The 15,000-nt window shown below is 40.8% G+C and overlaps 1 protein-coding gene across 12 annotated transcripts in view; it reads left to right on the top strand.

Annotated features, from left to right (window-relative positions):
* LOC122262101 (protein PALS1) overlaps nucleotides 1-15,000 on the top strand; it is a 245,322-nt gene that overhangs the window by 228,718 nt on the left and 1,604 nt on the right. For 7 of the 12 annotated variants that reach the window (XM_086536338.1, XM_086536339.1, XM_086536340.1 and 4 more), the window contains 12 exons: nucleotides 7,415-7,666; nucleotides 8,377-8,626; nucleotides 8,732-8,927; nucleotides 9,043-9,257; nucleotides 9,582-9,806; nucleotides 10,035-10,200; nucleotides 10,341-10,488; nucleotides 10,784-10,924; nucleotides 11,715-11,848; nucleotides 12,910-13,074; nucleotides 13,325-13,638; nucleotides 14,768-14,956. In XM_086536338.1, coding sequence (XP_086392464.1) covers nucleotides 7,415-7,666; nucleotides 8,377-8,626; nucleotides 8,732-8,927; nucleotides 9,043-9,257; nucleotides 9,582-9,806; nucleotides 10,035-10,200; nucleotides 10,341-10,488; nucleotides 10,784-10,924; nucleotides 11,715-11,848; nucleotides 12,910-13,074; nucleotides 13,325-13,638; nucleotides 14,768-14,953 — 2,392 coding nt within the window. In that variant the 3' untranslated portion in view covers nucleotides 14,954-14,956. Of the gene's footprint in view, nucleotides 1-2,480; nucleotides 2,599-6,807; nucleotides 7,190-7,414; nucleotides 7,667-8,376; nucleotides 8,627-8,731; nucleotides 8,928-9,042; nucleotides 9,258-9,581; nucleotides 9,807-10,034; nucleotides 10,201-10,340; nucleotides 10,489-10,783; nucleotides 10,925-11,714; nucleotides 11,849-12,419; nucleotides 12,612-12,909; nucleotides 13,075-13,324; nucleotides 13,639-14,767; nucleotides 14,957-15,000 lie in introns of those variants that run through there. The other 5 variants (XM_086536346.1, XM_086536347.1, XM_086536348.1 and 2 more) reach the window with 5 other exon arrangements.

Here is a 15,000-nt window from a genome sequence, read left to right as displayed (position 1 = left end):
ATGTATATATGTATATATATGTATATATATATATACACATATATACATACATATAAATACACACACACACACACACACACACACACACACACACACACACACACACACACACACACACACACACACACACACACACACACACACACACACACACACACGATGATATAAGAACTGATATGAAAGTACACAAGACCCAATATACCTACGGATCCTATGGCACATTGGAGGAAATGCTTATGTTTCCTACTCGCCGTCCGGTACTGTGGATAGCTAAACTCTCTCCTCCCTCCCTCCCTCCTCCCCCCTTCCTTCCCTCCCGCCCTCCCTCCCTCCCTCCCTCCTCCCTCCCTCCCTCCCTCCCTCCCTCCCTCCCTCCCTCCTCCTCCCTTCCCTCCTTCCCTCCCTCCCTCCCTCCCTCCCTCCCTCCCTCCCTCCCTCCCTCCCTCCCTCCCTCCTTCCCTCCCTCCCTTCCTCCCTCCATTCTCTCTCTCTCTCTCACTCTCTCTCTTGTTTGTGTTGTTGTAACGGAAGCACTGCAGGTCACAACTTTCCAGACATTATCCACAAGGGTAGCTGGCCCTCCTTGGGGAGAGTGAGGGTAAGGAATAATTGACGTGGAGGGGAGACAACGCAGCCTCTTCTCTCTCTCTCCCCTCGTCGGCGCGAGCGTGTGCGAGGGGAACGCGGGGGTTTTATGATCTCAAGTCTTCCAGTTTGTGCTTTCTTTTGTGGCGCCTCGCACGGTGTTCGTGGTGTGTCGGGGGAGAGCCGTTCTTGCGCAGCGGATACAAAAACTTGCATCCGCTTTGGAATGTATGGAAATATTCCCACTCCAGTAACATGGTGGCAAGGACATGAGTGTGTATATGTCAGAGAAAAAGTGTTTGGTAAATGGAAGATGGAACTTTGAAATAGGACTTTTGAAGCTGTTTCTCACACGTTTATCTGCTTTCATTCAGATTACGATAATGATTACGGATCTTATCATCAATTATGTGTTCTGGTTTTTGCATGCATCAATTTTGTGTTATAGGGTAGGCCAGAGAGAAATAAGAATTAATTGTTAATATTTTTGTCGTTTGATCTGTTGCATTCAGACTACTGACTAAAGTGGAATAGAGCTTTATTCAGGTTTAAGCAAACATATTTTCAACGATTTGAGTTGAGTGCACAGCTGAGAAGTTTTATCTTGCGGTTTAGAAAGATTAGGTCACGTTGCCACACTAAAGCTCGGCACTTCAGTTCGGCGGAAGATATGTCTCTTTAACCCTCAACTCTACGGCTCGTGCAGCATGAGTCTAACTCATTCACTCACAACAAGTTCCGCACTCCAACGCTTGCGGCCCTGCCATTCAAACGTCGCATTACCCTTCGTGATGCGAAAATCTATGAGTGTGCGACGTGGAGTAAGGTTCCGACATGTGATTGTGATATCCCCGGCCCACGAGGGTCGAGGGGACGGTTCACCCCCACCCCCCCTCCTTACCCCTTCCATCCTCCGCCACGCTCCAGGCCCCGTCGGGATCGTATGCGAGTGTGTTTGTATGTGCCGGGCGGCTGTGATAGTTACACTACCGTGTGCCGTAGACGGTTAATGGCGGCATCTTCAGGGCTACGGGATCTCTTCAGCAAATTCTTCAGGAGAGGGATACGGCATATAACTATGTCTGAGGATTTGCCAACATTACGCTTATAATGGTCTCAGATATTCAACTGTATGTACAACTTGCAAGGGGATCCTGGTACATGGTGGTTACATATTAAAAGGGCGATGTCACACACAACGTATTGACGCAAATCGTGTCAACATTATCTTGCTTCAAATGTTCACAAGAGACACAATCCGAGTACACTAAGTAATGAGATGTAGATGCCAGCGCCACGAAAGGTTAAAAGCCCTGGCTGGAAATGTACCGCTCCGAAGCTGAACTTCTAAGAACTAACAGAGTACAGCTGTGGCCTGGTCTCTAATCCGCATACAGCGAATTTCCGTAGATAAGTCTTTGCCAAGTAGCTACAACCGCCAGTACTTGGATGATTATCTCCAATTATAATATGAAATCCCCATGATTATATCTGCACGGAAGGGGTATGGTGGGTCAAAAGCGAATGGTACGTGCAAGTGGGACAGCAGTAGCCGCGGTAACCACAACAAACACCACACGAAACACTGTTTTCTGCATGGCTAATCTCATCACAGAAACTGGGAACTTGCTAGTACGCGAACAGCGTCGGATTCTCGCACTTTATTTTCGTTTTTCTATTGTTTTGAATCGGTCTCTGTTGGTGTCTCTAAAATAATCTTATCAACTCAGCATGCACGGCTATATAACGATTAGATTGATATGTTTATGAATGACATGTCATAGAAGAATGAGAAACCGATTATACATATTGAGCTGTTAGGCAACCGCACAGGTAGATTGTCCCCTCCCTCCCTCCCTCCCTCCCTCCCGCGTCTGAGTGCCAGGCTGCTTGGCCAGGTGGACTTAGTCATAGTGTGCCATTAGTGAGGTCGGGTTGTGACACCTGGCCAGCATCACTAGATTGTGTTATTCCGGAAACTTGTGCGATTGGTTTACAGTGATTTTTTTCCTGGTCTGTTGATAGACTTCGCTTGATATTGCGCGTGTCAAATGTATTGCGGAACAAGTTTTATGGAATGTGAAGTAATTACAGTGTAATGAATACTGTAATGACGACAAACTGACTGTGCTGTACAAAGTCTCTTTAGAAAGTTGAAGAATGGAATGTTAAATTACCATGGAAGAATGTGCATAAGTGTTTTCAGTTGGATTAAGCTATTTGTAACATATCTTTCATGCTGTGGCCAACACACTGACCGCTCGAAATGGTAACACATATCCAATGACATGCGTGTAAAGGTTATAGACACCTAATGAAATATGCAGTCATTACATGTGAGGAAGAACCCTACACATAAGCTCATTCTTTGAGGGCAGGAGATCCGTGTATTGGAAGATAAGACCAAATGCTATCACATGAGTCACGTTCCCTTGTCTGTGGTTGCGTATTGACCATGCTACTGTATGACGAGCGGTCCTTTGTAATCCATAACCGAATATTGCCTCAGTCCAGGGGTCTTCCTCAGACTCGATATTTCTCTCTCTTTGCAATCCTCGGTCGAGCCTCTGCCTTTCCTCTACATCTTGAGGTTCTGTAATCGAGCGATGTTGTATAATTTATTTTAATCGCGTTCTTCCTTGATTTGTTATCATAGGTTCCTGCAGGAGTCGCGAGGATGTACATTCATGTATTCATTATTTTTTGTATTATTATTCATATGTTTTTGTTGTTGTTGTTGTTGTTGTTTTAAGTGTCTATCATGTTCTCGACTCTCCATTAAGTTCTCAAATATATTTACTCCACGTTTATTTTGTTTGATGCCCATTTTTCCGATCGGTTTGTAAAGTTTCCCGCCATTTAGTCCTTACAATTACTACTGTTTACGTGGTTGAACACCTAATGCTCTTTGAATCCCGTTTCTAGAAAGAGGACTGAACTTAATGTGGTCAACAGGTTATTCTCTCACTCCTTTCGAAAAGCAGACCCGTGTGCGGAGAACATGTTAAAGTGGGCTCTATGTTTCTATTATTGTTTTCCCCTACAACGTAGATGCTCACACATAGTTACGGATAGCTGTCCCTTGCATGGCTTTGCCTGGAAGGTCCTCTGTGTGACATGGGCGGCTGATGAGCGGGCGGAGTGTGACTCCCAGTCATTAGAGAGGCGTCAGAGGCGACCCATTGTATCCTTCGGCATCACTGTAACATCATGTTGTTTGCTCGTGTGATCCACGTAGCTGGTGGCAGACCACATGTAAATCTTCAAAGATGTTTACACAGGCAGCACATGCTCCTCCGGAGAACAGGAGAACATGAGAAGGGCCTCTTGTACCACTCTTTCTCTGATGCCAGTCTGTCACAATGCCTGTCCATCTGGATAATACATAACTTACCGCATATTTGTTCAGACGCAGGAACTTCAGCTGTGCCGTTTACCTCTTGAAAATGCATCGTGTGCAAAACCTGGGTGTTGTAAGAGCGAGCGAGAGAACACTCGCCGAGGTCAGCGGACATCTTCAGTACAACAGTTACTTTCGCAGGTTACAGTCATCTGGGAAAAAAGTTCTGACAAGTATTATTCGCAGAAAGTTTTAAGATCAGGATAAAATATTATCTTACCCAACCCAGCCAGCGAGTCTTGTCTGCCTCCTTGTTTTCTGTTAATGGAGAAAGTTACGCAGTGAGAGAACGTGAGTATGGCTGTTGTGTATTTCAAGGGGCGCCACCGCACAGCCACACAAAACGTGTCGCTGCTACCAAGCATGGCCATGAATCTCGGTCCAGCAAGTTCGAGTCACTTTTAGAAGTTGATCAGGATCCTCTTTGCACACTTTTGCCATTGAGTTACGAACGCATATTTTGTGGGATGGTATTCGTATGACAACCGCAATTAGCATGTATCCGTATGGAAGTCGTAATTAACATGTTTTTGGAGCTGTAATCTGGGTCGCGAAATATAGAGTTAGAGAGAGCTGTAGCAAGGCTGTTATGAGATCGGAAATTGCATCAATATGCATTTGGACGGTTTATAACTTTCAATACTTCCCCGGAATAATAAACATCCTATCCAGACTTGATATGGAGGTCATGGCATCTTCACATTACTCTCGTGAACTTAGTGGAAATCCCAATAAAACCCGATGAATATGACAGTGAAAAAACATGAAAGGCCGATTGGATTTGCTTTGTCTATCGGCGTGAGTGAGAGAGGCGCGCTGGGAGACCGGAAGCAGGAAGGCGGGGCACAAAACCCGAGCTTGTAAACTTCCGAATGACAAACGCCATTGGTACTCTGGTCCCCCACATGGGCTCGGGTCTCGGTCTCGTCGAGTGTTTAACACAGGCGGGGGGGGGGGGGGGTCTCGGATTGATCACAGATTCCATTTGACAGTTAGCGGTCGTGTTTTGGAGAGAGGGGGGGGGGGGGGGGGAGGTGTGGGAGAGTGGGTGGAAGTGAGGGAAGGAAGGAAGGAAGGAAGGGGGAGAGATTGTAGAAGTGAGAGAGAGAGAGAGAGAGAGAGAGAGAGAGAGAGAGAGAGAGAGAGAGAGAGAGGGGGGGGGGGGGGGATATACATATTGGGCAAGTATTCATGGCGTCTATCGGGTGTTGACTTTACTGGTATGCTCAAACATAGGTGTCATGTTGAGGTTGATTCAAGAGGAATGTGTGAGGCAGAATACAGGAACCGTGCTAGCACAATCCAAGTTTATTTTTCTTATTTCCTTACATTTTGCTTTGATATATCAAAAAAACAACTTGGATTTGTTTCATAATACACATAGAGTCTACAATCTTTTTATTATGTTTTCTTCAAAACATATAATTTATTTTCTCTTCATGATTAATTTGTTTTATTTTTATTTTTTCATCATCCTTTCATCCCATCACATTTCCCTACCCTCAGTTGCATTGCATTCAAATCAAGTTGTACGCAGAAATTTGTTCCATGAATTGTCTTCCCCTGAGTGTCCTACTGCAAAGCACTGTCAGAAGGGACCAGTTTAATTAATTAGGGGCATGAATTTAGACTGTGGTACTATTCGTTATGGTGAAAACAAGTTCTCTCTCTCTCTTTCTCTCTCTCTCTCTCTCTCTCTCTCTCTCTCTCTCTCTCTCTCTCTCTCTCTCTCTCTCTCTCTCTCTCTCTCTCTCTCTCTCTCTCTCTCTCTCTCTCTCTCTCTCTCTCTCTCTCTCCTTCTCTTCCCTCCCTCCCTCCCTCCCTCCCTCCCTCCCTCCCTCCCTCCCTCTCTCTCTCTCTCCTCTCTCTCTCTCTCTCTCTCCTCTCTCTCTCCTCTCCTCTCTCTCTCCTCTCTCTCTATTCTCTCTCTCTCTCTCTCTCTCTCTCTCTCTCTCTCTCTCTCTCTCTCTCTCTCTCTCTCTCTCTCTCTCTCTCTCTCTCTCTCTCTCTCTCTCTCTCTCTCTCTCTCTCTCTCTCTCTCTCTCTCTGTCTTTCCCTTTCCCTTTCCTCTCTCCTCTCTCTCTCTTTTTCCCCTCTACTTGTCTCTTCTCCTCTCTATTCTCTCTTCCCTCTCTCCTCTATCTCTCCTCTCTCTCCTCTCTATCTCCTCTCTCTCTCTCCTCTCTCCTCTCTATCTCCTCTCTCCTCTCTCCTCTCTCCTCCTCTCTCTCCTCTCTCTCTCCTCTCTTCTCTCTCTCCTCTCTCTCTCCTCTCTCTCTCCTCTCCTCTCTCTCTCCCCTCTCTCTCTCTCCTCTCTCTCTCCTCTCTCTCTCTCTCCTCTCTCTCTCTCTCTCTCTCCTCTCTCTCTCTCTCTCTCTCTCTCTCTCTCTCTCTCTCTCTCTCTCTCTCTCTCTCTCTCTCTCCCCCCTCTCCCTCCCTCTCTCATCTCTCCTTTCTCTCTTTCTCCTCACCTCTCTCTCCTCCCTCTCCCTCCCCCTCCCCCTCCCTCCTTCCCTCCTTCCCTCCCTCCCTCCCTCCCTCCCTCCTTCTTCCCTCCTTCTACCCTCCATCTTCCCTCCCTCTTCCCTCCTTCTTCCACACTTACTCTCTTTCTTTTCCTATAAAACTCACTCAGGCCTTTCCCATTGTGCATTCCAGAGCATCTGATAAAAATGATAACATATCTCAATCTACCTTGTCTCTAGTGTTCAGTGTGTGCATATGATGTGTTTCATAAATTTTATAAACTTCCATAGATGTAGGGACATTTGGTACTAAGATTTTTTCTTCTTCTTCTTCTTCCTCTTACTGTTAAATGTAAGAAAGACCAAAATACCGTTTGGTTTATACAGTACTTCAGATTTCTAGAGAACTTACTCTAATGTAGGTTATGGTCTGTGACTGTGATATCTGAAAGTGAAAGAAACTGATAAGGTGAAGTCTGTACAATATTAACAAATGGACTTTAAAGCATATTGATACTCAGAGTGAAGTGCATCACAAAACATGAAAGTGATTTGGTACCAGTTTGACAATGGATGAAATAGTGAATGAAATTAACTACATGAAACTTCTGAATACAAAAATGTTGAAATAGAGACACACATTGTGCAAACTAGGCTATAATATGTTTGTGAGATATGTGTTATTATGAAGAGTTACACGAGTGTTAAGATTGACAAAGATGTTGAAATTTATGACAGGGTTAGTATGAAGTAATGTATATATTTTTTCAAATATAGAATTTGTTCCCTATTTTACACTCTCAGATAGTTAACATTCTTACTGTTCAAACTATATCTTTTCTTTACAACTTTTCCTTTATGAAAGGAAAATCCATTGTGGTAGCTGTAAATTGTAATTGCACTTTTAATTACTTTAAGTTATTTCTTTCACTGAATAATGATTCATTGCCTTTTTTCTTGACAGTTCTCGCAAGTCTGGGGGCAGCAGCGGGAGTGGAGAAGTTGGTCGTGGAACACCACGGCACAAGGCAACTGGAGGAAGCACCCCCAGACACTCCAGAAAGAACAGAGAGACTTCACGAGACTCCACAATTATTTCTGCCCCAGAGATTGGTTACGACAATATGATCAGCATGGTGGAGTTTGATCCAGGCCACAGGGAGATGGCAGTGGATGTGCCAGACTCCTTTGTAGCACGAACCAAAACCCCACCAAGGTTTGTGCTAACTTTTTTTGTTGTTTGAGTGCATTGGAATATGGCCCATCACTCATCAGATCATTATCACATTTAGCAAAACTGTGGCCACATATTTTGTAACTTTACACATGTTGGCATGTTGTTTGGACTGATGAAATTCTCCTCCATCTGCAAATTTATATGTACTGATTGCTGCAAGCCCTTGGGAAGATAGCTCCGAAACTACTGATGGTTCCTCTATTGGTAATTCTCAGAAAGTAGCACCAGAGAGTACCACCAATTTAGACAGTATATCTGTAACCATAAGAAATTTTAGAGCCCTTTTACTAGCAGTTGTGGCAATCAGTACTCATTGGTATATAATTTTTTATTTTGTAAATGGAAGACTGTTTTAGTCTGAATGTATTGGAAGTACTTCTTAACTTTACAGTTTTCCCAATATGTGATTTTTGGAGGATGATTATTTTTATTTGATCTTTTCCTCTGCAAATTAATAATGTATCATGTCATACGTCATTACTAGTTTTTGCATGTATATTCAGATATGATAAACAATTTGAATAACTGATTTGTATGGTTTTCCAGTGTACACTACATACAAAGAAAGAAGAATAGCATGACCATGTTTTCATTGCAAAAATATACAAATGGGGAATTACAGGATACACTGCTGTGTAAAAAATTAAGTATCATCCTTTCTTCAACAATCTGTTTATGTGATTTTCCAGGTATCCACCACCAAAACCTCAGGGCCAAACCATCACCCCAATACACAACAACAATAACAACAGCAGCAAGAGCAGTAAGAAGGGAGGGTCATCGGGTAGTGCCACACCACAGAATGGAACCTTGCCCAAGCCGGCACCTCAGCCATCAATTCCCCCACAGCCCCACACACCACCTCATGTTCCTCCACCCCAGGAGGGACTAATGCAAATGCCCTCTTCTCAAGAAGAAATCAGGATGAGGAAATACGAGGTAATAAACTGCCATGGTTTGTTTGAAAAGTGAACTATCTTTTTTGCTTTTGTTTCTGTATCTGAGAAACTAAAACCGAAAGTAACAAACTTTTTCACTAAATAGGAGGAGTTAAAGCTTCGAAGGGAACGTGAGGAGCAAGAGGCCATGCTGAGGTCATCCTTGCGTTCCTCCCAGAAGCTTCAACAGCTTGCTTCCCATCCTGTACCTACTGGTGTTGTAAATGAGGCATTTTCAGTGGAAGAGTCACAGGCAGGACTGGAGCAACAAGCCAGTGCAGACACACCTAGTAAAGTTATAGGTAGGTATATTATAACATTATTGTAACTAGATAACTGGAATACTTTATGAGATTCTTTTGTGAATGTTTCTATAGGTCTTAATTTAATGTACATATTTCTTATGATTTTACACAGGTATAAATGAGCTCATTCAGTCACTCCAAAGGATTCAGACAGTGCTCAAGTCTAATGGACACAGGATTAGTGAAGACATGACCCTTGTGGCTCAACTATTGACAAATCCAGAGTTCCAAAAGGTGCTGGCTGTTCACAATAAGGTGCAAGAAACATGGTGTTTGAATAGACCCCCAACACCAGTCACAGATAATGCTCAGGCATTATTAACTGAGGTATGCATGAATTCATCAATGCATTAATCATTTGACGTTGCAAGCATTTATTTTCTAGTATTATTATATTAGTTCTCTTATTTTACCAACTTTATAATAAAAAACTTGGTCCATAAGAAAAGGAGATTATTTAAGCCCTTGGACTATCCTTTCAAAATGAACTTTGATAGTATCTGCAATTGGCTTTTGTTATCTCATGCTTATATAATCAAAATCTGAAGTAACATCTTCACTAATGATTAATGATGTTGAAAAAGAATATCTACATTATAAGGAGATTATATTATATCTGTCTTGTAAATAATTTTCTCATTTACTTTACAGAGTCTTCAGGAACTACAAGAATACTCTGTACCTGAGGCAGCAGAATTAATTGACATACTCAACAAATACTCGATGGAAGGGCTCTTATATGCTCACGACAAAATTGCCGAGAGAGAGCCTTTGCCTGTCGGGAATCTGCCAGAAGAAGAAGTCCTGGACAGAGTTTCTCATTACCCAGAAGACAGTGTTAAGATTGTTCGCATTGACAAAACTAATGAGCCATTGGTAAGAGCATTATGTATAAGGAGTATGTAAGAAAAATACATATAGATAAATAGCATAGCAATGTTATTTGTCTGAATATCATAGATATATGCGATTCATAAAGGAAGAAATTTGTTTGTTAGCAATTCATATTTTTCTCATCTAAATGAAAAATAAAAATTGTTGCCCTTTTCTTAATTTAGATTTGAGAAATATATGATGTGTTCATTTTTTCCCCTCTTTTTTCAGGGAGCAACAATTCGAAATGAAGGTGACTCGGTAATAATTGGCCGAATTGTTAAAGGTGGTGCTGCTGAAAAATCTGGTCTTCTTCATGAAGGAGATGAAATATTGGAAGTTAATGGTGTTGAAGTGAGGGGCAAGTCTGTGAATGATGTGTGTGACATGCTGGCTGGTGAGTCAAATTTGATCTTTATACTTAATACATTCATATGTACTCTCAGTGCATACAGTTATATTCAACTTCAAGACAATTACTGATTTTTCCATTTGACTGAAGTGCTGTAATTATTAATTCTGTTTTTGTTTTTTCAGGTATGACTGGTACTTTAACGTTTATCATCATCCCAAGTGGAACCCAGCAACAGCAGCCTCCTCCAACACGACCCCCTATTACCCAGACCATACACGTCAAGGCACACTTCGATTATGACCCAGAAGAAGACCTTTACATCCCCTGCAGGTCAGTTTTTATAGGCATCCAAGGACAGGCTGAAAACATATGTTTAGGAATGCTACTTAATTTCTTTCTCAGAAGATATTTACTTACATTCATTTGGGATGTTTCCAGTTCATTTATTCCAAGAAAAAGAGGGAAAAATAAAGCATAAGACAAAAATACACTAAGTAATGATTGTTACTTCTAATTCTGTTATATTACTCAGAGAGACAAAAGTCCCTGAATCTTTCTTCATACATAAAATATTTATTAATGAAACTAACTCCTTTTTTCTTTTTTCCTTTTATACAAATTACAGGGAACTGGGCATGAGTTTCCAGAAGGGAGATATTTTACATATTATTTCTCAAACTGACCCCAACTGGTGGCAAGCTTATAGAGATGGAGAAGAGGACCAAACATTGGCAGGCCTTGTTCCTTCCAAATCTTTCCAGCAACAGTAAGATATTGTTTGCCTTTTTTGTTAGTGTGGAGTATCTGGTATATGAAAACCTGCTTAATTATCAGGATGTAAGTGAAAATGTCAGGGAAGTTGATGGAAGTTCATTATTTCAAAACTTTTTGATATTGATAAAGCAAATTTATGTTTATTTAACCCCTTCAACACGAGGACGCGTATACTGCGTCCTCGCAGCGCTCGCGTCAAATCCGAGGACGCGCATACTGCGTCATGGCTCAGTTCCGGTGGAATTGAGATTTCTTTCTTCCGGATACTGTACGAGATCTTTCAGAATAGAGGCCGGATATGATACGATATATTGACTTTCATAATTATTAATTTATTACATAAGAGTGGGATTCGCTTATACCAGGGGAGGCATTGATGGGCCCTGTTAGCAATCATTTTATTATTTATTTATGGAACATTATGTAAAAATATTAAACACATTATGATTAGTTTACCATACTATTTCAATCTCTTTGGTCATCTGAGTGAGGCCTCCCACCAAGGTCACTCTTTCCATCTTCCTCCCAACCTATGTAAATAACTTGTCACATGCATATGGGGGAAGAGGTTAACTATGCATATTTTGATATATAACACATGATGATTATGTTGAGGTTTTGGCTATAAACTTGTAGAGGTTTTGGCTTAAAACTTGTCATATTCAGTAGTGACGTTTAAAATTTGGCACGCGCCGGCAGCTCGGATACGGCGCGAGGAGCGTTTTCTACTGCCCGTAGTGAAGGGGTTAACATTCTGACAATAATGTTTGCTTGCATTGCAGCCGTGAAGCCATGAGACAGACTGTGGTTGGAGACAATAACAACAAGGAGAAGACCAAAAAAGGAAAGCTGCTATGTGCCAAAAAGCATCAGAAGAAAAAGAAGAAAAAAATGCTTTATCCAAATTATAATGAAGGTTAATATGATTTTTCTCATTTTCTTTTCATTTCTTGTTTTTTTGCTCTGTCAAAATATCTTTTGCTATTATACAGTAACCAATAATTATTACTAATACTAAAAATAGGAGAGCTTAGCATGACTTGTGTGGCTGATAATGTCTTACATGTGGAAGTGAAAAATTGTGTATGTGATGATGGATGAATGATTCTTTGTTGCATGGTATGTCCTGTAAATAATGATAATAATAGCACAAGGGAATGCATAGATTATGCATGGAATTAACAGATATTATATGATAGACTTTTACAGATTAATGTAATGAGTACATGATAAACTTACTGGATCTGAACAGTAACAAAAATCATCAATCTATTCTCCACTAAGAATACAAGTAATGGTATCAGGTGCTTTATAGATAATATGTTATCCAGTGTGTCATGTACCCATTGATTAGGTAGTTACTTTAAAATAACATGGAAGGAGATGCTTATCTTGGCTAACAAGGACCTTTCTAAACAGTGCAAACTCTTTACTTCTTTTCTACAATATTTTTCATCTTCCTTACCTGCTTGGCCTCTCTGGCTCAGCACGGAGCAACTCTCCACTCCCTCTGCCAGGAAGAGGTGGGCCGGGTACTGATATCCTAAATGAGACGGAGAACTCAGGAACCCAAGCACGGAGTAGGGTGTTAACTCTGAGGCTTGCTCTCCCAGCTTGCCAGTGTATTAAGGGCAATACACTGAGGAGACGATGCAGCTCATTGTCTGATCTGGATGTTGGTATGGGGTAGCGATAGTGAACGTTGTGACCATAACCGTATCTGTCGTGTTCTTTACCAGTGTCGGCTTGTGCATGTTATCAGCATTATTAGAATTCAGGTGTTCCGCTTTTATTTTTATCTACATTTTTGCTGTGGAAGTTTTATTTGGCTTGGTTTGTGTTTTGAATTGTAGCACTTTAGAGGGTTGATGAAGATACTGTGTATATACATTCTTCAAAATCTCAATGTGGTTCTTCTTTTTCTGCATACAAAAAATCTGTTGTTTCTCAAGCATAATCTTTTTCCTGTTTTGACAGATTTTGATTCAGAAGAAATCCTCACGTATGAAGAAGTGGCCCTTTATTATCCACGAGCGAACAGAAAACGACCCATTGTCCTCATTGGACCTCCTAATATTGGTCGACATGAACTCAGGCAAAAGCTCATGGAGGACAGAGACAGATTCGCTGCTGCCATTCCACGTTAGTTTACATTATTTTTGTATAATCTGGAATATTTAGAATGTGTCATACAGGCAGGAAAATCTTTCTTTTTATATATTGTTCACAACACTGGTAATATTAACTTTCTGTAGTAATCTATAGTTTATATGGAATACAAATGCACCATCATGTCAAATGAAATAGAATAAGTAACTGATTGAAAGTGATTACAATATAATTGGATCTCTAAGGCAGAGTATTGTTTGTAAAAGCAAAACTGTATTCACAGACACATCTCGCACACGAAGAGAAACTGAGTTGGATGGTCAAGACTATCACTTCATATCTAGAGCGCAGTTTGAGGCAGACATTCTCTCTCGCAAGTTCGTCGAGCACGGGGAGTACGAGAAAGCCTATTATGGGACCAGCATAGTGGCTATCAGAGCTGTGGTGAACTCAGGGAAGATTTGTGTGCTGAATCTTCACCCTCTGTCACTCAAGATCCTCAAGAGCTCTGACCTCAAGCCTTTTGTGGTGTTTGTTGCTCCTCCTTCCTTAGAGAAGCTGAGGCAGAAGAAACAGAAGTTGGGAGAGCCAGTCAAAGTGAGTTGTTACATTTAACAAATAGCAAAGCAAGGAAATCTTTGTTATGTAAATTGTTATATATTTATTTTATGTCAGATATTTTTTTATTGATTCTTTTTTTGTGAATATTATAAAAAATAAATTTGATAAGTTACAAAAGAATGATTAGTTGAAAGATGGATGATATGAAAAATGAAAGTTATAAGGGTATAGATAAATTAAAATACAGATGTAGATACTTCTTTATTCAAAACTTACAAACTTTAAGAGTATAGGCTAGCATGATTTAAGTTGTATGCCATATTTACTTACTGATATATATGTGTGTGTGTGTGTGTGTGTGTGTGTGTGTGTGTGTGTGTGTGTGTGTGTGTGTGTGTGTGTGTGTGTGTGTGTGTGTGTGTGTTGTTTGTGTGTGTGTTGTGTGTGTGTGTGTGTGTGTGTGTGTGTGTGTGTGTGTGTGTGTGTGTGTGTGTGTGTGTGTGTGTGTGTGTGTGTGTGTGTGTGTGTGTGTGTGTGTGTGTGTGTGTGTGTGTGTGTGTGTGTGTGTGTGTGTGTGTGTGTGTGTGTGTGTGTGTGTGTGTGTGTGTGTGTGTGTGTGTGTGTGTGTGTAGATAGATAGATAGATATAGATAAAGATATACATATATGAATATATAAGTAAATGTATATATATATATATATATATATATATATATATATATATATATATATATATATATATGTATATATATATAATGTATATATATTTATGTGAATATTCTAAGAGCTAGTCAGTTATATTCATTCTCCCTTAGCATAGTTATATAGTTAGATTTAAATTTTATTTTTGCTTTGAGTTCTGTGCTATTTCATAAAGGTTATCAAAACCTTGGCATATGACTTAGATTTGGGGGTGACTGACATATTTACAAATCCCTTGCCTTCTAAAAGTAACTATTGTTTTGTCACTTAGATAAGGTCTAGGTTGGCAACTATTTTATCAATCACAATTAGGCTAACTCATAGCTTGGAGGTAGTTAATTGTCCATATGTGATATTAAGTATTCCTGTCTCACTTGGATGATACTGATTTTGTCTAACGTATAGTCAGATAAAGAAAATTGCAATTTCCTTTGCCTAGTTTAAATGTATTTTCCCATTACAGGATGAGGAGCTCAAAGAAACAATAGAGAAAGCCAGGGAAATGGAAGAGCAGTATGGTCACTACTTTGACCTCATCATCATAAACCAGGACGTGGACCGTGCCTACCATCAGCTGCTGCATGAGATTAACATGTTGGAAAGAGAGCCACAATGGGTTCCAGCAGCATGGCTTGCACATGACCAGTGATAGGTACGAATGGTTTAGAATGTTTTGAAAATATTAGGAAGATTTAT

This window comes from Penaeus japonicus, unplaced genomic scaffold, assembly GCF_977035675.1.
Source record: "Penaeus japonicus unplaced genomic scaffold, GWHDUDI00000001_assembly GWHDUDI00000004, whole genome shotgun sequence".
NCBI classification, from domain to species: domain Eukaryota; kingdom Metazoa; phylum Arthropoda; class Malacostraca; order Decapoda; family Penaeidae; genus Penaeus; species Penaeus japonicus.
This window is presented reverse-complemented; position numbering and strand designations above follow the sequence as displayed.